This window comes from Anabas testudineus, chromosome 18, assembly GCF_900324465.2.
Source record: "Anabas testudineus chromosome 18, fAnaTes1.2, whole genome shotgun sequence".
In the NCBI taxonomy this organism is placed as follows: Eukaryota; Metazoa; Chordata; class Actinopteri; order Anabantiformes; family Anabantidae; genus Anabas; species Anabas testudineus.
The window spans coordinates 27850606-27874469 of NC_046627.1; the positions used below are offsets into that span (position 1 = coordinate 27850606).

At 41.7% G+C, this 23864-nt stretch overlaps 1 protein-coding gene across 1 annotated transcript in view; it reads left to right on the forward strand.

Moving 5' to 3' along the window:
- Positions 1–23864, forward strand: part of nrxn2b (neurexin 2b) — a 493790-nt gene that overhangs the window by 149569 nt on the left and 320357 nt on the right. Inside the window, exon 5 of the mRNA XM_026352346.1 lies at positions 16357–16658. Within this exon, the coding sequence (XP_026208131.1) occupies positions 16357–16658 (302 nt within the window). The remainder of the gene's footprint in view (positions 1–16356; positions 16659–23864) is intronic.

The following is a 23864-nucleotide window of genomic DNA, read 5'->3' on the forward strand; positions in this document are numbered from 1 at the left end:
ATTGTCCCATCTCTTCCACAAGTCATATTTTGGGCAATCTCAGATGCAAACAAGTGTAAAACTGTTTACTGCTACTCCATGTCCTCTTCCCAGGATACATTATACTGAAATGTGATTAAATAATGAGTGAACAGGCGGCTCATCAACCAGAATGGGCTTTTATTGCCCTATCCAGAACAGCTAGCATCAGGGTTTGGAGAGAGCCCAAAATAATAAGTAAATAAATAAACGCAAAGCAGCAGGCAGTCAAACAGGCTATGCAGACTCTCTTTGCATCCTCCTTTTAAGCCACTACCAGACCACGAAACCTAATCCAGCTGAGCAAGGAGCAATGCAAAGTATACACCCCAACCCCCACAAGCAAAAGGTACATGAACTAGTTTCAGTTTCCTGGATTTCTGCACATATTGGTCATGAAATGTGATCTAATCTTTACCAAATATCTTAATCAAATATCAACAAACACAGCATGACTAAGCAAACACAGAGAGCCGTGATCTTTCATGTCTTTTCATGTCTATTAACCAAACTTACTAAGTGATGGTGGAGAAAGTGAGATGGATTGTTAATAACGGGTTAACAACATTTGACAGCGATAACCTCAAGCAAGCAATTCCCATAGCTGTGAATCAGACGTGCACAATGTCCAGGAGGAATTCAGCTCAGCCAGCTGCTCATGTCATTCCACAGCATCTCCCTTGGACTGAGGTCTGGGATCTGACCAGGCCGCCGCAGAGGGCAGATTCCAAAGCTGTTCTGGTGGTGGGTTTACTTTGATGTCTCAGGTCGTTGTCCTGCTACATCGCTCACCTTCTTGTGAGCTTGGCCCATTCTTCAAGTGAGGAGAATAGCATGTTAGCATTTGTTGGGCAGCAGATGTTTAGTGCCCTGAGTGGGGGGCGTGTAACAAACAGTGCCAGCCTGGACTGCATTAAGAGTCGTTGACTTTTCCAGGGATGTTTAGCTGCATTTTGGGATGATGATATAAAAGGTAGATCTAATTAAACTAATTTTGTCTTTCTAGTAAAAAATACACTTACTGTCCACTTTATCACCTACGTGCGTTCAATTGAATCCAAATCAAAACAGCACCTCTCCCATGAAGTTTAAGGGTTAAATATGCTTTGCCCTAAATGAATCTATATCATCATTACCTAAATGATGAAATCCATCCCTACCTACAGCTCTGGGTTCCTGTGATAACCTTGTTCTTATTCAGTTAGAACGTGCTGTTTGGTTGTTAGTGGGAAAGAAGCAGTAATTTAGGGGGTTCTTTTGTTTTGTTTTTTCCCATATATGTCACATCAAGTGTTCACATATTGCATGGTAACAGACTGTCACTGTCTCCTCACTATAAACAATGTCTGGAGTTGTCACACTAGACCCTGCGGTGTTAGACGTACCTTATCTTTTTAGCTCTTGATTCAAGGTTAGCTAGCTGGGCCTCGGGGAACACTTCAAATGTCTACAGTATAAACACTTGTGACATTAGCACTGGAGCCACAGAAGAGTCACGTATCCTGCATTTGACAAGTTTGTGATGAGGCTGGCATCATATTAAGAAAAAAGGCCGAGCATGCAGCTTAGTAGTCAATGCAAAGTGAACTGGGGTGAGAAGAAGTCTTCTGTTTGAGAAATGTGTGCTTAGAAAGAAACTCTACAATCTCTCTAAATACCCAAAGGCCTGGGGAAATACATACACGCTGCAGCACACACAGAATAAAATGCCCACGCAGACTCGTTGAGCGCACACTAGTGCAGAAGACGAATTGTCTGTGTATGTGTGGTTTCATTGTGATACTCTTCTAAGCCCACAGATAGTCAGGGAGAGTCAGGGAGTGAGTGGGACAGATAGGGCCCGATGTCTAATTAACTTACTGCCTTCAGAGGATGTGTGTGTCCTTAAATCCAAGGCAAATGATGACCACTGGGGAGAAGGAAGGGAGGGAGAGAGAGAAAGAGAGAGAGAGAACAGGGGAAAGGGGGCTGCAGTGATGCAGAGAAAGAATTTTCTGAAACATGGAAGGTACCACTGTAGATAAGAGTTGTATATACAGCAAACTCTAGATGTGGGTTAGCAGTCCCAGTTCTCACCAGGCATATGTACAGAACATTACACAGGCTTGTTTCCAAGGAATTTAGATAAATGATAAAAAAGGAGCAGCCATCAAAAGAATAATCACTGGATACTTAAAGAACAGATGAACAAGACATCCTCGTACACCTACCTGAGGGAAAACAAAAATACCTGAGTTGTTCCACTGAGATTTATAGCAAGTGTCGTGTACCTCCACAGGCAAAAAGTCTCCAAACATTGAAACATTTCTGCACAATGTGAATGTTGCATGCTATGCAAACACCTGATGGATGTTTGCTCACATTGTACTGGAGGTTCAGCCATTTTCTGAACAGGCATTCCCCGTCACAGCTCCAGTATTTGCTCACAGACGGAGAAAGGCGGTTCGAAAGTGTCCAAGGCCTGCATGACTGCAGCAAACACTGTGTGAGGCGCTAAAAACAAACTCACTAAGACACGGAAGACAGACGGGAAGAGATGGAGAGGCAGGGTGAGAGGGAAGCAGTGAATTAGTCTTTAATTAGAGCAGACATAGAGAGCTGTCTGCGTACATCACAGGGGCTAGGCCTAAAGGGGAGAGTATAAAGGGAAAGTCACTTTCAAGCTCCACTAATATAATAGGCCCCTCATGGGACCGAGCAGGGGGTAGATGTTTTCTTTCTTTCTTTTTTTATTGGCTTTCTCCTGCATGTAAGCAGAAAAGTTTCCCTGCATTCAACCTGTTTCAAGGTGGGCTCACACAGATGAAGTCAGAGTATAATACAGACCACGAGGTTAATGTGTGACTTTTCGCCATTATCATCCTCAACAGCAGTACAGCAGCACACAAATAGAGCCTCTTGCTAAGCCCGGTGTCATATCAGTCTTGTGTGGCTAAGCAGGCTGTTCAGTCAGTTGTGAAATTGAAATGCAGCCTCAGTTATTAGACAAACAGCCCATCACCCGTGCTGCTAGTTCACTGTCAATAGCCACTGGTGCGTCAACTAACAGCACAACTCATTTGTTGATTAAGAAAAGCTGCGTGTGTCTTGTTGATGTTGGCGTGCACGCGAGCACTGAAGGTTGTGCATCAGCGTGTGCGTCGGCACTTAGGTGCTGCGAGCCTATACATCACAGAGGTCACGTGAAATATTATCCTTACCAGTCGTACAAATGAAAACATGACTTTTGGTTAAATATTCCATTTGAATCTATTAACTCGCTGACAGAGATATACGAATATGATTTTGCAGTGTAGTGTGTATGGACGTTCTACAGGGTCTCACCTACTTGTGCATCATATAGCAGTGTCTAGATGAATGTTAAAGGTACAACAAGTAAAGAAATAATTATTCTGGGGATTTAGTTGCTTATAGCGTGTGTGTTTGATCATTTGGATTTTGATGAGAAGCCAGTGAACAAAAGAGGAAGTACATGGTCACCTATCTTAGGTCAGGGAACACAAGAACTCCTGGTAATCCAGTACGTACAGTTCCAGAGTTGTTACCATAGTCTAAATATTCAGTCTCGCTGAAGTCTGAGCTCAAAGTTTAGTATTTCCACATACAAACAAATACACCCTGCAGCAGGGAGAGTAATGGTAAGTTCACAAGATTCGGTGGGCTCTAGCAAAGCTATAGTTTTGGAGCTGTGTGGTGTTTACTTGCTACGATGATCCACAGGAGCTCTGGCACTACGTATTATTTATATCAAGGCCAGACCTTACCCTTACCCTGCCTTTGCCTTGTACCTTTTACCATGTAACTCACTTGTAAGTAGCTTTGGATAAAAGCATCTGCTAAATGTAATGTAAATGTAATATCATCTAGTAAACTTCCTCTAGAATGAATATGATCATGATCTGGACCAACTTACTGTATAAAGCTAAGATTTTCTTAACTATTCCCAAAGCCACTAGGCTGAATTTCCATTTACAAGCAGTCAGTGCACCACTGGTGTGAACATAGTGTAATGAAGGGGCATTTGTTGAGGTTGCACACCCCTAGCTTAACTTGACACCTTGAAGCAGGTGTAGGCTTGAGTTTTTTGAAAACAACAAATATTCTGTGCAAGCGTGCAGAGTTTTCCAAGTTAATTGCCAGAATCCTGTGGCTTTATATAATACGGGTTTACATAACATGCATTTTAAAGGAAGAACCCCATTCAGTTCAGGGGAGGTAAAGAGATGAAACTTCTGCACAGGTCTACACACACCGACACTCACACACACACATATTTATTCAGAGCCCGCAGCTGTCGAACCAACACATTCCGTCTCTGTGAGTGGGTAATCATGTTATTTAATGGTGTTATTTAACATTTTAAAGTTTTATTCATGTTATGCTCGGATTTGAAATGATCAGTATGTTAGTGTATTTTGTTTATCAAATTTCTACTAATGAGTATTGTTGGAGTGTGTTTAGTCTTGGAGCAGTGTAGTTGCTGTTACTGAAAACATCCTCCCATCCTACCCTGCTGGGAATGTTCTCATCAATCCACTCCACCCACGAAAACAACCATTTCTGCACAGAGAGGGTTGAACTTGATGCCACTTATTTAGTTGCCACTATACTACAGGCATTTGTTTTTGCCTAATTGCTATCACATATTGCTTTTCCCTTTTCCTCCCACCCAAAATTAAGCTACAAGTAGTTCTGTTTGTTTTTATAGATGCGAGGTGTAGAATGATTTGCAGTCCTGTAAGGAAAATACACAAATGTGTACTTTCATCCATGATGCTGAAAGGCAGTTTATGGGTAAGCAATATGTTTACTCCATCCAGCACAGCCATGAGTCAATCTTAAGTTGGTAAAAATGCAGAACATGATACAATAACTGTTTCAATGTTGGTGCACACACACACACACACATAGACTGGTCTGGTGTTGGTTTGCTAAGTGTTAGTAAAGCTTTAGTCCTGTGGCACATTTCAAAACAAATGCTACAAATGCTTCTCAAATGGTGCAAAGCATCAGACATGCTAATAACAAGAGATTTCTCACCATGGCACCGATACAGATGTGCACAGAATTTAAAAACCAAATAACACAGAGTGCAAAAACATCAGCTAAGATATTCAAAGTCGTTTTAAAGATGAGTGTTTTTGCATCAGCTAAATTAGCATCATCATCGTTTAGTTCTACGGGAAGGTTGATGCCGTAACAGTATTTCCACTTGTACCATCGCACCAACACTTTTATAGTGGAATTGGCCTTTATAGTAATAGTGTCTGCAATCATTGTTAGAAATTCTTCATTTCTCTTTCATTTTTACCTCCAGATCGAGACTAAAATGCCGTTTGTCAATATGATATTATTTTAGGAAGCGTTTTTTTCACCAGGTCAACGCTTCTAGATCGCTGCATGCCATATAAGCTGATTCATGCGCCAACATCCATCATTGACAAGCCTCTAGAGGGAAAGGTTAGCATTTAGCTAAAGGGCTTCCAACACATCAGTGGATTAAAGCACATTTAAGCCCTAGCCTTCTGTTTGATGTCCAGTTGGTGAACCTCCTGAGTTTTACATTTATCTTTGCAGACCAGTGGAAGTATTGATCATGTAAAAGAGTTAAAAAAACAGAAAAACTATCTTCCATGTTTGGCTTTGCTGTGAACGCTGTGAACATGTATTATGTGTTTCTAACACCCTGATATGTTGAAAGGTTCTCAAGTATACTACGCCAAATCCTTCAGTGTGTGCCTCATACCTAACTACAGTACACTTGTGTGCAATCAGCCATGTTCTCCACCTCCTCTGTGGACAGTTACCGTTTTTCAATACAAGGTTCAAGAGGTCAAATGCCTTTGGCAACAAGTTTCGCTCATTAAAACTGTTCCTCAGCTGACTAAATCCTTATTAGTGGGCTAACATGCTGGATTACTTACTGCCTCTTTCAACATTGACATTTACTTAAATTTGACCTGAAGTAAAGTTGTTGGTGTGTGTGTGTTTTGTTTGACACTCAACTGTCAGTTTTCCCCTTCACAATGTCATGGTTAGCAGTTGTGTTGCTTCAGCTTTCCCCCAGCTTGGACTTTTCTGTGCAGCTACTGTCCACACTAATCGTCGCCAGCCTCTTCTTTTTAAGTGCCAGTGATGAACTTCCCGAATGGGACTTAACACATGGGACGTGCACATTGCCCCACTTGAATTCTATTCCCATCTTGACCAATGGAGTTTCTTTTTCAGTAGCTGGAATGTAAACAGAGTTGCTGAACTCGCTGTCCCTAAAGGTTGTTTATTGCAATGCACAGTCACGTTAAAGGTCCCACTACTAGTCTTTGTGATGTCAAACTGTTAAAGCCATGACTTGGGGGCAGAACAAAAGCACATATGCACTGTATCTTATCTCTGTCCTGTCATATTTAGATCAATAACTAAATATCTTTCTGAAGTTATTATACTCTGCTGATTTTGGTGTTTCCCTTTTTTCCCATAAACGATGCCAACACAGTGTTGCAGTCCTTGTTGTTTTTAATGTAATGGTAGGCAGGCACATTAAAACTGCTACACTACTCTATTTCACTGCCGGCGATGACATTAACATATTTAGTAAAGCACTTAACATTGGATGATTCGTCAGGCAATTTGCCAAGGATTCTCACACAATTAAAAGAACCCACATAAAACAACATCAGGCACCCCTCCAAATAAACATTGCATTGTTTTTCCCTTTCTCTTTGCTTTATTGACAGTAATTTACGATGAACTGTGCAGGAGTGTGCATTTCATTAAACGTCATGTTCCTCTTTAGGCAGTTTACATTTTAATACAACTACAGTCTTTTTCAAGAGTGATTTATAGTCAGGTTAATTTGTAAAATATTTTTTTACCAAAATCCTATACAGAGTCGATCGGCAAAGTGCAACAAATGCTCACTGCTAGCATTTAATATTGTTTCATATGGTTGGGATACCATTTTACAGACGTTAACCTCATCATCCTCATTAGAGCAATAGTGCACAGCAGTGAGATTCAATGTACAAGATGTATGCGTAAGTGCAAGTCGACAGTGGGACGTGGGTGAACCTGGCATACATTGCTCAAGTATGTTCTGGTTCAAGTTAAGAGAGCTTATTATACTGTATGCTAAGCCTGTCATGCAATCAGCTTACCGTTGGCTAAGGAGCCCACCATTCAGGAGCACACAAGCCTATCGTTAGTGTCAGTTTGCTTGACATTTTCTTTGTGTCCCAGCTGAGCGCAGAGACTGAACAGACCTGCAGTGTGATAATAGTCACTTGCCAGACACCCACAGTGGGAGAGAAAAGAAATGACTGAGGAAAACAGACCAGAAGAAAAGAGTGCAACTCGGAGAGAAGGAGGTGCAGTGGGGTAACAAGGCTGCTGCCATGACGTCTGACATTGTGGTTACAAAACGGATTGTTTCCAAGGCAACAGACAATTAAAGGCAACAGCTTTTTCCACATTAAGTCCTATCCTTTAGTATGTCGAGTTACGCTCAAAACAACTGTGAGAGTCATATAGAACATGCAACTCATTCAAATACTGCATATAAACTTTTGGGGTGAGTGAAGGAGGTAAAGATGTCACACTAACGTGCTACCTGGCTCCTCACCACGCAATGCTGACACAGCCCAGTTGGAGACGGACCTTGTTTTCACTGTCATGTCAAGGTTAATGTGACCCAACTTACAGCACCAGTCTATCAGTGAGCAACAGCCTTAGTATGCAAGTCGTGCTTGATTGTCTTCTTCAAGCTCTATGGAAAATATACTTTCTTTTCCGCACCTGCACACTCCTCCAGCGACCTTTAAGTACTGTCAATCAAACAGCATAATGCATTCAATTAAAACGAACCACGCAGTCTTAAAATGTGACCTGTAGCTACATTTAAAAGTGGAGTCGCAAAAAAGAATCGAATCGAATATCTTTATGCCGAGGGCTCTTAAAATGCATGTCCTCCACCGGCACACTTACCCAAGGGTAAGAATAAACCTAACGGACACCTTGTAGACATATACTATCAATAAAGTCAAGCGAGTGATTAGAACGGGAGATATTCAGTGGATGTGGCTACATTTCCTCGTACCTTCACACACTATCTCATCTCAACAATGCTTCATTCTGTGTTTGAATTAAAACCTGTTTTATCATCTCTACTTGCTACCAAATAAGCCAGAACGAGAGCTGAATTTTGTGCTTGAGGAGGAAACCCTGGACCACTGTGACCTACTGAGACTCATGATTCAGTTGCGCATTTATGTAAAAGACCTGAGACTCACAGCTGGGAGAAGACACTCATCAAACCTGAGAGCGTAACTTCACAGTAACAGCTCAAAAGCTGCTGAACGTGGCGACCGCCTCGAAATGGTGTGCTAGTTAAATATCATTTTTGCCATATATAACTAAATATGCACTAAAGGGTGATGGATGGCAGTGACCTTTGTGAATTTCAGCTCAGGGATTTGTAAGTTTTAAGAGGAAGGACACCAACATTTCAGTCATGTGTACATGTACATGCCACCAGTAAATCATATGAGTTAATTATACAGTGAATGTGGGGAAGTCGAAACTTGTGAAAGCCACTATACTTTTATTTGAGGCATTATATCTCTGTTTTTAGAAGCCAGTTATTTTATTTTGACTTTGTTCACTCAGATGTGGCAATGAATAATTTATATCTGGCTTAAAGAGGCAAAAAAAGACAACGGAGAAAAGTGACTCCTTTTCATATGTTACCTAACTGTGGACAGCTCAATCGATGGTGACACTCATACTTATTTGGCAGCACCTCTCAGAACACTAAATACATTGTGGACGGCATGACAGCACATTTACTATAGCCCAACCAGCAGCTCTTAAGTAGAGAAGGAATCACCAGTGCAACGAAGAACCTTGGCCTCTAGCAAATGAGACAGCAGACAGCGATCTATAGTTCCTTCATTAAAGTATTGTAATCAGTCTGTGGATCAATATGTACAGTAATGACCAGCTGGCAGTGGGAACAGTGGTCTTCTATTTTAGCCTCGTTTCAATTGCTTTACAAAAGAATGGAGGCACAGATCCATGAAAGTGTCCGCGCTTTGTCAATGCAGCCAAAAACGGCAGTATCACAGGATAGATCACATGATATGATACATACATTCATAAAAAACACTGCTTAAAAACACTGTAATGATATTTTATTTCCTCTAATGCTGTGTACCACCAGTACATCTACATATACAGTAGAATAGTGTTTGGAGTTAAACCTGCATTCAGCTTCTCTAGACCAATGGTAGCACTGTGGTCACCAGTATCAGTGGTGCAAGTGCAATTACTCAATTGTATTTTTGGCAATTGTAAGGTAACTTAGTTGACTGTTTCTATTTTATATTACTTTTTCTTTTCATCCCCTACACTTGAAACCTCCAAAGGGGTTATAATTTATCTCCTATTCCCTGCCATTTGGTTCAATACCTTTCTTAATCCGGTTTAACTTTGCCACACAGTGTTTATGCCATGCACCACCCAATTGTGCCAATTTAGCACGCTGGGACGTCACCACTGACTGCCGTTTATTTCCTGTGCACCGTGTAACATTCCATACAGTGACAAAACTGCTCGTGTCCACGGACGTCGTGCAGGACAGGGTTTATATACACAATATGCTGGGACAACAGTTCTTTCTGTGCTGGCACAGTTCCTAAATGCCAAGTGGCATTTACAGTGGCATTTATAAAGCTGTGTGGTGAAATCAAACCACATTAAAACCCTGAATGGCAGGCGGAAGGAAACCAATTATTGCCTCTTTGGCTTTTGTCTTCCATCCACAGATTGGACTAAAATATGGCTGTGCACCTACTGTTTAAATTCAGTATCACCTTTACCAGCTGCTGCATTAGTAATGTTTAAACACTTGTGCAACAGTAATTGTAATCCAGTAATAGAACGTACACTGGCCACTCTAATACATCCAATACAGCAGCTACTTGTAATTTCAGAATTTTACAAGGTTATAATGTCTGTTTTGTTGATACTGTCAGAAAGGTGATCATTCTCCTATAGGTTTATTGTTAAGGTCATAGTCGGTGGTGGAGTCTATTGGAATGCATTATATCAGGAGCTCTACTGGTTAATGTTTTGGCCCCCTGATTTATGTCAGGAGTGGACCACTTGTTATGTGTGTTACATCTATTAAACATTTCCAGGCAGACGTGCATTATGTGGTGATACACAAGCAGTAAACTCGCACTCTGTTGCCTTGGCTTTCCCTCGGTCATTGTTTCCTTTTTCTTTCATTGTTTATTCTTTATAGTTTTCTTGGTTTGTCTCATTTATGACATCCTTTGTGAAAACAGCTGTAGACATAAGAGGAATATGTTTTGTGTGCTGGAGCTCTTCATCATTGCCTAGGAGCCTGTCAGTGCAGTTGGTGTATTTCATTATTTGTCTCTACTTAGTTTGACTTGTATGATGAGGTTTCTTTTTTTTAGGTGTGTGTGCATGTGCCCATTCTTTAAAACTGGACAAAATGTAATAAGCAAGCCTCTTCCTAGCCGCTGATGGGCCTTTTCCTTGTGCCTTGGAGCTAGCACAGGACACTAGCCACTGTCTGTGGCCCCAGCAGGCCTGTTTGATTCATGAAGCAGCATCAAAGCTTTCATATGCCCCATGCATTTCCCACTGCTCTCTCTCATCTTCGCTGTTGAACCGTTTCTCCGAAGCTGTCGAATGCTCTCTGCGGGGTGGATGGCACTCGTTGGAAGCTAATAGAGGGTGACCGTATATGCACATGTGGGTGTGTTTGTGCGTGTGCGTATAAAAACAGCGAGCCAATGTGATGTGACGAGAGGATTTGCCAGCATGTGGTAATCTAGATTTTGGATGTTTTCACTTGCACAAACGCACACTTTTCTTATTCCATCGTCTCTTATGTAATTTCCCCCAGAACTACCTAATTACTCTAAATATGTAATCCAATCGGCCAAAAACCAGTATGTTAAGGTTCATTATGCGTTGACTAATGCACCACACAAGTTTGGATGGAGCTATTCATGCAGCTCATCTTATTAAACCTGCTCCCTCTCTCTCAGTCTGAGCTGAATCCAATTTAATAACACATGCTGCACTGCGTCTTTATTACTGTACTATTCGCCAAACTATAGCCTGGAATGGCACTTTCAGGAAAGCAGCGATAAACAGATTATATTTGTGTTCTCGTGATATTTTATCACCATTTATATTGCTGTGTTTTTCTAGAGTGGGGACACCTGTTATAAATATCCATAGATCCTGACTCATAACTGTTGCAGGGAACCTAGATAACATACTTATTTACACATCTTTATGCTCATTGTTGCTTGTAGCTGTGTAACTGCAGCAACGGCAGGATTGTCAGGGTTATATGGAGACAGTACGTGTGTGGGCTTGAGTGTGTGACAGTCCAAGTCAATGGCATTGATTCCGCCCTGGCTGGAACTCTGTCCTCTTCCTCTGTCACTCCCGGCCCTCCCGCTTTCGCTGTGTCGCTCGCAGAAATGATGCGTCCTCTCAAGAACAATGAAGGCCAGGGGTCGCTGAGGGGAAGCTGCTTGACATGGCAACAGCAGCAGAGTGCTTAACTGTTGCTGGTGGTGGGATTGTGACAGAGGTCAAAGTGGAGGTGGAGCATATTGAATTATTTCTGTGTGAAGTATAAAGAGGGCAGAGAAGTAAGAAAAAGTGAATTATATAGGACGTGGTCTAACAAACGTTAGATGAGTTTAAAGAAAAATGATATTATTATATTGAATTGAAACTTTTCTCTTTCTTTAGTGTGAATATCTGAGGGTTGCAGGGGTTTGAAGTTTATGATCCGATATTACAGAAAGAGCTGTCTTTACAGTATCGCTGAATAGTTACCTGAAACCTTACGTGTCCCAGATGATACTGAGTTTATCAGTGGAATCGCTCCGCTTGCTTTTACCTTTTTGTCTTTTGTTAAATTTGTGAAGCCGCTGAACTTCTGAATCAGACGCGTAGGAGAAGAAGCCTGAAGTGCGAGCGCCATGAAAGGCTGCTGAGGCCGGTGGATATATATATGTGGGCAGATGATAAACACCAGCTTGCCTCATTACATCTGCTTATTCATGAGACGACTGTTGGTTCGGCTTCCCTGCCTAGATGTAGGGAGGGGATCATGTTTGACCCCTAAAAATACACAGCACAAAAGGTCGAACCGCCAAACGCAATGAACTCGAACACCAGAGGAACCCAACATTTAATTAATAATAAAGACACACAGGTGGCTAAATTTCAATTGAATCACTCCTGTAATGTAGTCAGGGCCTTCTGCGAGGTTAATTGAGACCTTGACAGCACTTTAGTCTCTGCTGCGTGCTTGCATGTCTTGTTTTACCTCTGGCTGCAGCGTCGGCTCTTGGGCTTTTATGGGAAGAGCTTTGATCCGAGTGGAAAGCCTATGCTACGAGTGTGTGTACGCACGCAATCACAGGAACGCCACGCCATGGGAACGATAGGACGAGATCGAGCGCGCCGCTGATGTGAGAGGAAAAAACAGATGTATAGCGACAACACGCGTGCTGAAGTGGAAGGAAAGAAAAGAGTCTTTCTTTGTATTTGTGTCTTGAAAGCTGTGGCTGAAGTGATTCTCTCCTCTCTCGGGAATCTGGGAAGAGGCTTTTCCAGTGCTGCGCATGTGGAGGAGGATCACCGGCTTCAGGGAGAATCCAGGAGATAGGGCTGCAACTGCGACGATTATTGTTTCATGGATGAATCTATTGATTGTTTATTTGATTACTAACTACATTGATCTTACACATCTTTACACATGTTAAAGCATATATATATATCGCATAGCATATATTTAATAACATTGTTTTAGTGGAGTACTTGCACGGTTATACTTTTAAAATGTATTGAGGGTATTTCTACTTGTAATGGAGTATTATTCTGGGCAAGTATTTGCACTTTTACTTGTGTATTGAGTTTGTGTGACTGGCATCTGCTCCAGGGAGTCTTATATTGAGCTCTTGTCTGAAACAGATAAGAACATGTTGAGTACTCTCTGATACCAACCAACAATGAGACTAAACTCACTGTAATAAATACTGACTGCTGTCTCTTCATTTTGAAGTCGGAGAGCCCCAGGATGTTTTGTTTGGAGTTTCGAGATTCTCGTGCTTGTGCAGTGTTTTCACGATCATGTTCGGACGTTTTTTTTTTTTTTGGATACAGATGCATCTTCAGCATGTCTTCCATGCAAATTGACGTATTTCAGTAATCATCAGAATTGATTGCATTGCTGCTTCCAGCTCTAACAGGAGACACAAAGGAAAAGTAAGACATTTTTGCATGACACAACAGCGGCCTATTAGCGGCTTGTCAGTGTTGCTTTTTTTTTGCCTCCTCCGACTCTGATTTCAAAATTATGTGTTCGTTTTCAAAGAGTTTCTCATTATGGGCATTGACTGGTTCAGCAGCGAAAACCTTCTTCCCTCGCACACTCCCATCACTCCCTGATCCTCTCCAGCTTTATCTCCTCCTCTCAGCCTTCTGTTCATTAAACAGACATAAACAAAAGAAAGTTTTCTGTTTGCCGCTCGTGTCTGTTGCATGCAACTCAATCTCACAGAGCTCAAAGAAGCAATCACAAGCTGTTTGTTGCTTACCGTTAACAGCCCATACTTCAGGAGGGGGGTCCAACTTAATACATAATTGAAAATGGTTGCTGTGGTCCATTTGCTACGCTTTTGTTCTTCCTACATCAGCAACGCAGACACCGCTAGGAGGCTGCACTTGGGCGTTTTGCTTTTTTTTTTCCCCCTCCGTGTCATTTTTCCCCTCTATCTCTTTCGCTCTCCTTTGATGCCTTCTTTCGATGACAATTCACACTTCAGTTGAGATTGCTCTAAATTTCGATTTCAGCCAAAATGATCTTTTAAGTAGCTGTCTGTGTCTAGATGCCATTTGTCCCTCGCTTCCTTCGCTCTTTCCACCCCCCACCCCCCTCCTTCACACATAAAATGTTTTCTTTTATGTGAGTGCATGCACCCATATTATGTGGCTGCGTTTGTCTCCCAGTGAGCGCTATCATCTCCTTTAATGTTCCAGAAGTAGAAGCAGTTAGTATGTCACTTAGCACAGCCGTTTGTCTACCTCTCACCAAAACCTCCTTGTCTATGCAGCCATTATTCATTTGCTTATTAAATTAGAGGAACCAACTAAAGCAGACTACCACACTTTGAACAGTCTACGGTCATACGTCTGTACAAGGTGCACAGCTATCTAACAGACATGCTATTACCTATCACCGCTCTTTTCCTCTCACCTAAGATTGCTCCTGTGGCAGACCTGCTCGCTCATGAGATTTGGCTTTCAATCTGTCTGCCAGCGGACCACCTCCTCCGGCCAGCCTCAGCCCCTCTCTCCAGGGAAATGCACTGAGGTCTTAGAGTGATTTTCCTGTAATGGAACTTCAGGATAAACTAGATTTGATGATCCACCCGTACGGGGCACCTCTTGGCAGTTTGAGTTTGCCCCCTTCTGCCGCCTGTTTTTAGCCCAAAACCTCATTACCTGAGGCCAATTCTTCAACCTGGCCTCTCCTGGGGAAACAAAGGTAGGGGAGGCTCAAAGGAAGACGGGAAGTGCAGTGTCACTTCAAATCACAGCTCACGTTGGGGAACAAGGTGATTTTTATCATCACCCAGTGGGGGAGAGTTGGTCGAAAGTTGGGACGTCTTACATTTATTGATGGTGTCAACGCAAGACGTAGTTATGTTCCAGACAGTATAACAAGTCTTAAGAAACAGGATAAAGGACTTCCATTGAGACTGTGAGGAAGATGTAAAATGTTGGATGTCTTGCAGCATTCTCCAGCTCAATGAGTTGAAGACGGAGATAATTATATTCGCCTCACACAGCCAGAGAGTTGGATGAATTTGTAAGCTTGACTTCACGCCCACAAACTCAAAGCCATCTGTCAGAAATTTGGGGCGTAGTCTTTGTTTCAGACGTGACCTTTGAAAAACAAGTGCACGGGGTCACTCAGTATTGTCTTCATCAGCAGTAAAATCAAACTTTCTTCTGTCTGCCGCTGACCCCCAGATAGTTATTCATGCCTGTTTTCATTCTCTCTGGATCACTGGACAGAACTGCCCATGCTCTGTTCTGAGTTCTTCTACTGTAAGTCTAAACGCCTTCTGCAAGAACACATTGCCTTCATTTGAGCATCTCTTTGCATTTCTTCCAGAATACCATTTAAATTGTATTACATAAAAAGCATTCGCTGGATTAGCTACAAGGTTATTTGTGACCTACTGAGCTCGCGACTGCACGAATGCACACAGGTCAGCACAAAAACAGTTCTTGTGTTCTCAAGTCTAATCTGGCTGCACATTCAGTTCTGTTTGGCTTTTTTTAAGTTGCTCCTCTGCTCCACTTTGTTTGCTCCTGGTATTCATGTTTCTGCTTGTACTTTTTCTGTTGTTTTTCTCTCTCTCTCTCTCTCTCTCTCTCTTTTTTGCTTCTCCCCTGATTCAAAACCACCTTCTTATCTAATCCTAACACAGCTGTTGGCTTTGCAGCAAGGAAAGTCATTTTATTTTACACAGGTCTCTCGTACCACAGACTTATCCCATCAGCACATGCATCACTCCTCACTGGTGGTGTTTTATATGTTGGATTAATTTGTTCAGAATTTATCAAAACACAAAAACAGTAGCATTTTTGCCTTTGAAGCTCCCATGATGTAAATCTGCATACAAACAATCAGTGTTGTAATATCACAATCGATAACTGGGTTTTATTTAAAAGATTTTGACTCATCCACAAAGAAGTGATGAAGTTAGTCCAGTTGGTTTAATGAACCTTTGAGCAAACACAGAGGTTAGTCTGCTCAGGGACAGTATTTTTTACTTTTAATAGCAAGAACATGGCTTTCTAATCCTTTCATTACAGCTCCCCTCCAGGCATCTTTTAGGGCATTACAAAACTCTGCTTTGAATAATAATTTCAGTAACAATATGTGTTTGATACTGTATGTTTCCCCACAGAAAAGACAAATTGATAAACTGAAAGTACGACTTCACTGTTATTAAAAACTACAGATGTTCACATTAAACTAAGGTGGAAGGTAATCACAGAGAAGCTGGCTCCCTTTATCAGATTCGTTTGAGAAACTTATGCACACACAGGTAAAAAGGAAGACAGTGTTCCCCCTGGGTTTTCAGGTTTGGGGCTGGGGGGCGGTATAGTAATCATAAAGTAGATAAAAGTTCCTTTTTTTTACTGTTCATAAGGTAATATCTGGTTGATTTACATCTATTGTATTCTTTCTCCCTTCTTCTCCAGGTAAGGAAGAGTCAGTGGCCACCTTCAAGGGCAACGAGTTCTTCTGCTACGACCTGTCGCTGACACCCATCCAGAGCAGCACTGATGAAATCACGCTTTCCTTCCGCACGCTGCAACGCAACGGCCTCATGCTGCACACCGGCAAGTCGGCTGACTACGTGAACCTTTCTTTGAAGAGCGGTGCGGTTTGGCTGGTCATCAACCTGGGGTCTGGGGCCTTCGAGGCCTTAGTGGAGCCCGTCAACGGCAAGTTCAACGACAACGCCTGGCATGATGTGCGCGTTACCCGCAACCTGCGTCAGGTAAACACTGACCACGAAATCCAGGGCCACCACGGTTATAGTGGTGCCTCTGTCTGCGAAGTATCTCTACTGCTCTGCTTTCCTTTTCTGTCTTTTAGTATTTTCCCTCTGCACATGGAGCACGTGTGGAGCGTCGGCCTCACCTTCCTTCTCTCTTTTTCTGCTGCATATGTTAACATTAGTTTCTGTGTTGCAGGTCAGACTTGAACAGACGGCCAGCGATGTTTTATTTATTTATTTTTTCTTTCTTTCTTTCTTCTTAGTTTCTTTCTTCTTTTTAATTCCTAAAACAACCAAAGATCCGTGTCACCTTCATATTCAAAGCGAAGAGGTAACACAAACTAAAACAGTCTGAATGAAAATGTGAGTGACATCCCAGTTAAAGTTAGATTATAGATAACATAGAAGAAATCTAAATATAATCTATGCACAAGTGTTCCTAAGCACATTGTTCTGTGGTGTTATTAATGAATAAGGGCAGAAGGTGCTATGCTCAGTATGCATGCACATAATTTACTACACAAAGAGAATGAACCCCAATTTATCAAAGGTGACAATGCACTTACACCTTTTCTGAACAAATTACCCAAAGCATCTTTACAAACCCTTAATCGTAAGTAATGGAAAACAAACAACCTGAGCTTCTGTGTGTATGAACTGATGCCTGTTTATTCCAGCTACACACGTGCACAGCAGAGCACTAAGTTCATGCACCTATAGTACACTCCCTGGATACCGGACTGTATGGATGCAGCAGGTCATCAATTGGCATATGCAGATACATGAGGTGAGATCCAATCAATTGCACTTAGGCCTGATGTGCTTACTTCTTTTTTTCCCTTATTTTTTGGTAATTGTAATTGGAATAAATGGCTTGTCAGACCTAATAATGGGCATTGTAATGGCCCTGAATGCAGAAACGCCTGAGGTGAATGCATTAACACCAAGATGGTGCGTCAACTATTTTGTGTGCTCCTGCAAAAGCATCTGCTGAAAGTTAGCAAAAGAACAAAAGGAAAAACAGCCAATAGTATCAAACTCATGTACTTTCAGACACTGAAGAAATTCTTCCCCATGCAAGAAGGAAAACCTGAGAGCAAAGTGATTCTTAATGTGGACTAAGTGCTGGTAAATTATAGGGAGAAATTTCTATGCCAACCACACTCTGCAATTTCTGTCACAATGCAATGATATTATTACATATTTCCGTGTGGCGACGTAGACGTTGAAAAAGTCCAAGATCTGAGGAGCTGATGTTTTATTAGCACATTTAGAATAAGGGCAAATGTCCATGCACTTACAGGCACACACAGAAACTCAGATCCAGCATCTCAGACATACACGCGTGCACACACACACACACACAGTCGGGGTCAGACATGTTATGCTGTAGAGCTATGTGTGAGCAGCAGAGTGAGACTGGCTTAATGAGTTTGGAAGACAAACCCGATTTTAAAGATTTGCAGCATGAGCCAACCCACCTACCACCAACTGCACCATAATGACCATTAGGCAAATGAATTACACGTTCACATACACACATGCTTAACTGAGACACAATTAGTATCTGTCTGTCTGTCTGCCTGACTGTCCATCCATGTGCCTGTCTGTCTGTTTTGGATTTTTACAACAAAACGCAGATTGCAAAGGTAAAATCACACAATCAGTTTAGAGCAAAATCATGACTACCAGCTACTAGATAATACTTAAATAGCAATGTGTGATATAGTTTTGAACACTTTAATGTCTAATTGAAGTAATTAGCAGAACTAGATTGATAACAACAAGTGAGCAGACCTGAAAAAAATCCTTTTTTTGCAGATGCAGATAACAAATGCATGCACCAAGTCCATGTTTAGACCCTACATCCTGCTGTCCAGGCAGTCACCATAACCTCACAGAACAGCTTGAATCCCCAGTGGATCACTCTAATTGACATAACAGGTGACCTAAGTGCTAAAGAGCTCTCTAGATATACACTGGACCATCCCCGACTGAGGAGAGACAAGGAGCAAAGCGTCAATAACATCGACCACCTGTGACCCTGTGTTTACTCCTGGGCTGATACCCAGTCGATCAATGAGCACTTGCATGCTTTGAGTTCTCGTAAAATACATGCTAATAATTCTCACTCGCTTCACAGCTTTACTCACATGTCCACATGTCTTCAATACTCAAAAATAGCTGTAAATCACCACCCTTAAATAAACATGAATGTGTATGAGAAGGGTTTTTAATTCAAGACCAGTGTGGAAATAAGCCACAGATATAAATAGTAATCAGAAACGTCTTTGGTTTCTAGGGTGAAAGACATTTTCATAATAAAAATGAACACTGGAACCTCAGCGAGAATCGTTTACACATATCCAAACTAAATAGGTTAAAGATTTGTTTTCATGTCCTGTTTTACAGCATGTTTTTCAGATTACCTACAGCAGCGCGTGCAACTAACAATTAAGAACGACAGACAGCCGTCAATCAACATGCACATGGATACTATGAATTCAGTTCATTGTACAATCAATTTTTTAAGGAAAACTAATGAAACCCCATACAAAGATGCCATTATTGTTTTCTATTGCTGTTCCCAATTGACTTAACATGATATCTTGCATTAACCATAGCCTGCAGTCTTCAAGACAAGCAGTGGAATCCAGCTGAGGTTATCGTACAGCCCCAGTGGTCTCCCAAGTCTCATCCACTTTCTGTCTGTTGCTCTTAATGGCTCTTGCAACGTCATGCATATCTACTGCTGCATCAGTAAGCTTCAAAACAAGTAAAGCCTGTGAGCTCTCACAAGCCAGTCTCTCTCTCTCCCCCTCTCTCTGTCTCGCTGTCCCTCTCTCTGTGTGTATGTGTATATTCGCCATCTTTCTCCACAAAACCTATGAATTTGTCAGCTTTGTGCAGGATAAAATGAAGCAGACAGAATTAGGTGAGGTGATAGGGACACTCTGCCAAGAGAGAGAAGAGACTGTGTGCATGTGTGTGTGTGTGTGTGTGGTGTATGCTATATGCCTAGCAAATGATCACAGGTGCAGAGCTCCCCTTGGTGGTATCTGGCAGTACTGCAAGTGTGAGTTAACTGCATCTAATCCCAGGCTAATCCCCATGGTGTACAGTTGATAGGCAGGCAAGGACACTTGGCTTGACCTCTCATCAGTGCAAATATCTCCCCACAATGTGCACAGATCTACCACCAACCTTCCCCTATTCACTGCACATATTGGTTAGCACAAGCAGTGATGCATCCCTCCTTCATGTCGTCCCTCGGCTCTCCTTGACATGATGATCTACCATCGTGGGCATCTTCAGCGGTGGCGACCGCCCTTGCCCCTTCCCTCCTCCCGTATTAAAAACGGTGTCTAAACATGCTGCAGAAAGAAGGGCAAAGACAAAGATGGAAGCGCCTGATGTTGAAGTGTCTTGGGAAATGATAGCTACATCCGACACACTGCACCAAAACAGAACACACATTGAAAATAGGTCAGGCATTAAGTGGCGAACACACTCTAGCCAGCATGCATCTAACAGTTAGGACTGTTCTCTATATGTTTGCTCAGGCAATCCTTTAAATAATAACTAATCACTGGATTTTGTTAGTATGAATTTTCCTGCAGCTTTGCAGCTTTAACTTTGACAACGGCTTGTCTTGTACAAAAACTAAAACCACTGGTGCCTGAGTTAATATATTAATGCAGATTACTGTTCAAAATGAATAAACTCCCCCTTCCAGTCTACTGGAAAGATAGGAAGACACAAACTTCTGTCACCTATATATTAATGCATTCTAACTATGCTAAATATTACTAGAAGGATCACAGTGGTCCGTCTGCACGAGGCGTTCAGGTCCCACTGGCAGTCGGGGGAAACATGAGACATACTGGCAGGGGAACAAAACTGCACTTGTAAGCCAGTATTTGCGTTTGGTGTGAAGTACAGAGAGCGAGAGAGTGATTGTGTTCACAACAGAGAGTGGAATATGAAGTGTAGTGCTGCCGTCTGAGAGTAAAAGACTATCAGAGTTATGGGCGGATGATGGGAGCACTGGGAGACAACGGTTTGTTCTCTACTTTGACAAAACAGAGGAAAGGTTTTTTTTTTTTTTTTTTTTTTTAATTTACCAATGTTACTTTTAAGCCAAAAGATTCAACATCCACAATGTCACAGAACTGGGGCAGTACTTTATCCAGTGCCTGGAGAGAAAGACCGTTGAACTCAGTATCTCTTTTTTTGCAATCCCATTTTGAATCACTGTCACCTTTTCCTCCCTTTTACTCTCTCACCTACGAAAACCACGTCCTTCTCTTGTCTCTGGCTGCTTCTTTCCGTCTGTCTGTCCTCCCACCCAAGTACATCTCTTTTTTCCATATGATTGGACTTTGGATGAAACTATTTGAGCTATGAATTAAAGGCTCAGATTTCTTTTCTGATGCCTCTTGAGCTCTGAATGCATAACCCTGAGGTTTGACTGCCAGCCCAGAGCAAGAGCAGACAGGCTTTGATCTGCATCAGGATCAAGTTCAGCAAAAGTCCCATTGAGAATTATGTGTATATCTGCTATGTGTATGAATCCGCAGAGGTACGACATAATCCTTAAATTATAGAGTAGAGAATAGAATGTTTCTTGTTATATAAAACAAAACATTAAAATAAAATCACAGTTTTGTGGTTTGTTATTATTATTATTATTGGTAGTAGTAGGAGTAGTAGTAGTAGTAGTAGTAGTTAAAAGGACCTTTAAATGAAGGCAAACAGTAGGACCTATTTTATTCATGTCTAAGTACTCATAAATGTAAAACTAACATTAATAATGTATGGAAGTGTTATCATAGTAATGTTAAGAAAAATCAAACAACATGATACAATTATTAATGGACGGTGAGTTCCAAAGAGGTGGTTGAGGTGGATGCAGGACATTTAAAGACATTGTGTATGGAGTGGCTGATTTTTTATTTATTTTTTTGTCAGGATCAACGTATTTGAGACTTGACATTTACTGGATGCTTATTCTGACCACGTGGTCATTTTGTTACTAGATAACATAACTGGGATGCAATTGTGCTCCCCATAAATTCTATATAGAAACATAATCATGATTTTAAAAAAAAACTGTGCTTGTCGTCAGCAAGAAATAGGTTACGGTCAATATTTGGATCAGTGTAAATCCGTAGATGTGCATCCTGCTGTTTATGATTGTGGAGGCTCAGGCACATCACCCCAGTCAATAATGGATAATAAAACTTTACACATACACATTTTACAAGCAGAAAAAAAAAAACAAACATATATTGTAGTGCACAAACACATCACATTACATTCTAAACTTGTCCTAGCCTTCATACATGTGCCCCTGCCCAGTGTACATAATAGAAATTGGTCAAGAGATGATAAAGCTTTGATTAAAAATCATAATCTCCACCCAAAAAAAAACCATCTCAGCTCAGTTGCTGTCATGAACAAAATAAATACATAAAAAAAGAATTGTCATTTATTTATGTTGCACGATCTTCTTCTTACAGTGTATGATCCTCCACTGGAAGATAAGCAGTCTCCATATTAACTCAGCATTTTGAATTAGCCAGCTATGAAATGCAGGTGCCATGTTTTAATGGGCATCTTTCTTGTTCTTTCCATCCCTATATCTTACCTGTTCAGATTGCTTTTCATACATTACAGTAAGGAATGCTCAGCAGCAATTACCCTTCCTCCATCCTCCTCCTTCATCAGGCCATCCCTCCTCTCCCTCCCCTCTCATCCAACCTTCCTCCCGAAAGCCAGCCAGGATCCCTAAGAGAGAGCAAATCAATTCCTCTCCCGCTCGTCCTCCCCTGCCTTTCTCTCTCATTTTCACTCTGTCTTTCTCGTCCATTCTTGCTAGCAATTTGTCACTTAGCAACGAACGGTGTCTGCTATGCTGTTGGGTCGTGAATTGTCCCCAGCTCTAGTACTCCACTAGTTGTATTAACCCTTTCCATACAGCTGGCTCCACCTAAATACTATTGTTGCTACAAAGTCAGGCTTTTCCAGTTAACTGCTGTGTACATAGGGACGAGAAAAAAGCAAATGCACATTAAATTACCTTAATGAGTGATAGGTTACTCAAGCTATTTTAATCTGGAACCCTAGGCTTACATGTTATGGTCACCCCACACAGACACAGTGTGGATTAGTTCCCACCAGTTATATGTGAACATCTGAATAGGGTCAGCATAATGCGTTTAGCATAATGACAGAATCTCTTGTGGCCAAATTGAAAATGCCATTTAGAGTGCTCAGCTTTGCCAAAACACACAGCAGTGCATGTTTTTTTTTAATTTATTTATTTAATTTTTTTTATGGTAGAAATTGCTATTCAAGGCAGGCAGGGTTAGTGCATTCGTTTGACGCACATAATGACATGCTAACACCCCTGTAATCCTTTCTCAGTTTACTGCCAGTGACATTTTAGGTATTCCTAATGTGCTCCAGTCGTGTCTAGAGGAGGTGGGAAGGGGGTTTGCGCTCCTGTGAATGTGCATTTTGTTTAATTTCCCTGTGTTTCTTTCCCCATGCTGATGAGAGGGCAACACCTCACGTACAGCTTCTGCCTGAACACTGCCCAAACTACAAACACCTCATGCTAAAACATCGTCCCGGCTGTTTGATACCAACACCACGAGGTGCATTTGAGGTGGTGGGGGGGTGCGTGTGGGGGGGGGGGGGGGGGGGTGAAGCTAATTTGCATCGCATTTCCACAGCATTAGCATATTCATCCACAATCCCACACTCACTCACTTATCAGCCTCATTTGCCACTGCCTGCTCCAGCACTTTCATGTTTATTCATCCCTCTGCCTCACAAACCTATAATCAGATAACAAATCCCCGCGCCATTAGCACATTCACACAGGTGGAAACAGGTAATAAAATGATAGCGAGACAGAAAAAAAAGGTAACCGATTGAGATAGAGATTGTGGCGGAGCACGGGGAAAAGTCAGCAGGGTGAATGATTCAGAAAGGAGAGGGAGCTTTGTAAAATAAATATCAAGGACTAGCAGAGAACATTTTTCAACATTATTCATCCTACTTTAGTGATGACAGCCTGTCATAAACTCGCCCCGCGATGATTGTAGGCATCCTCAGCTGTTATTCCTATCCAACCTGGGAGTGCCATCTATGTCTTTCTGTCGTAGTGATTCAGTTAGTGGCTTCTGCTAATTTTTC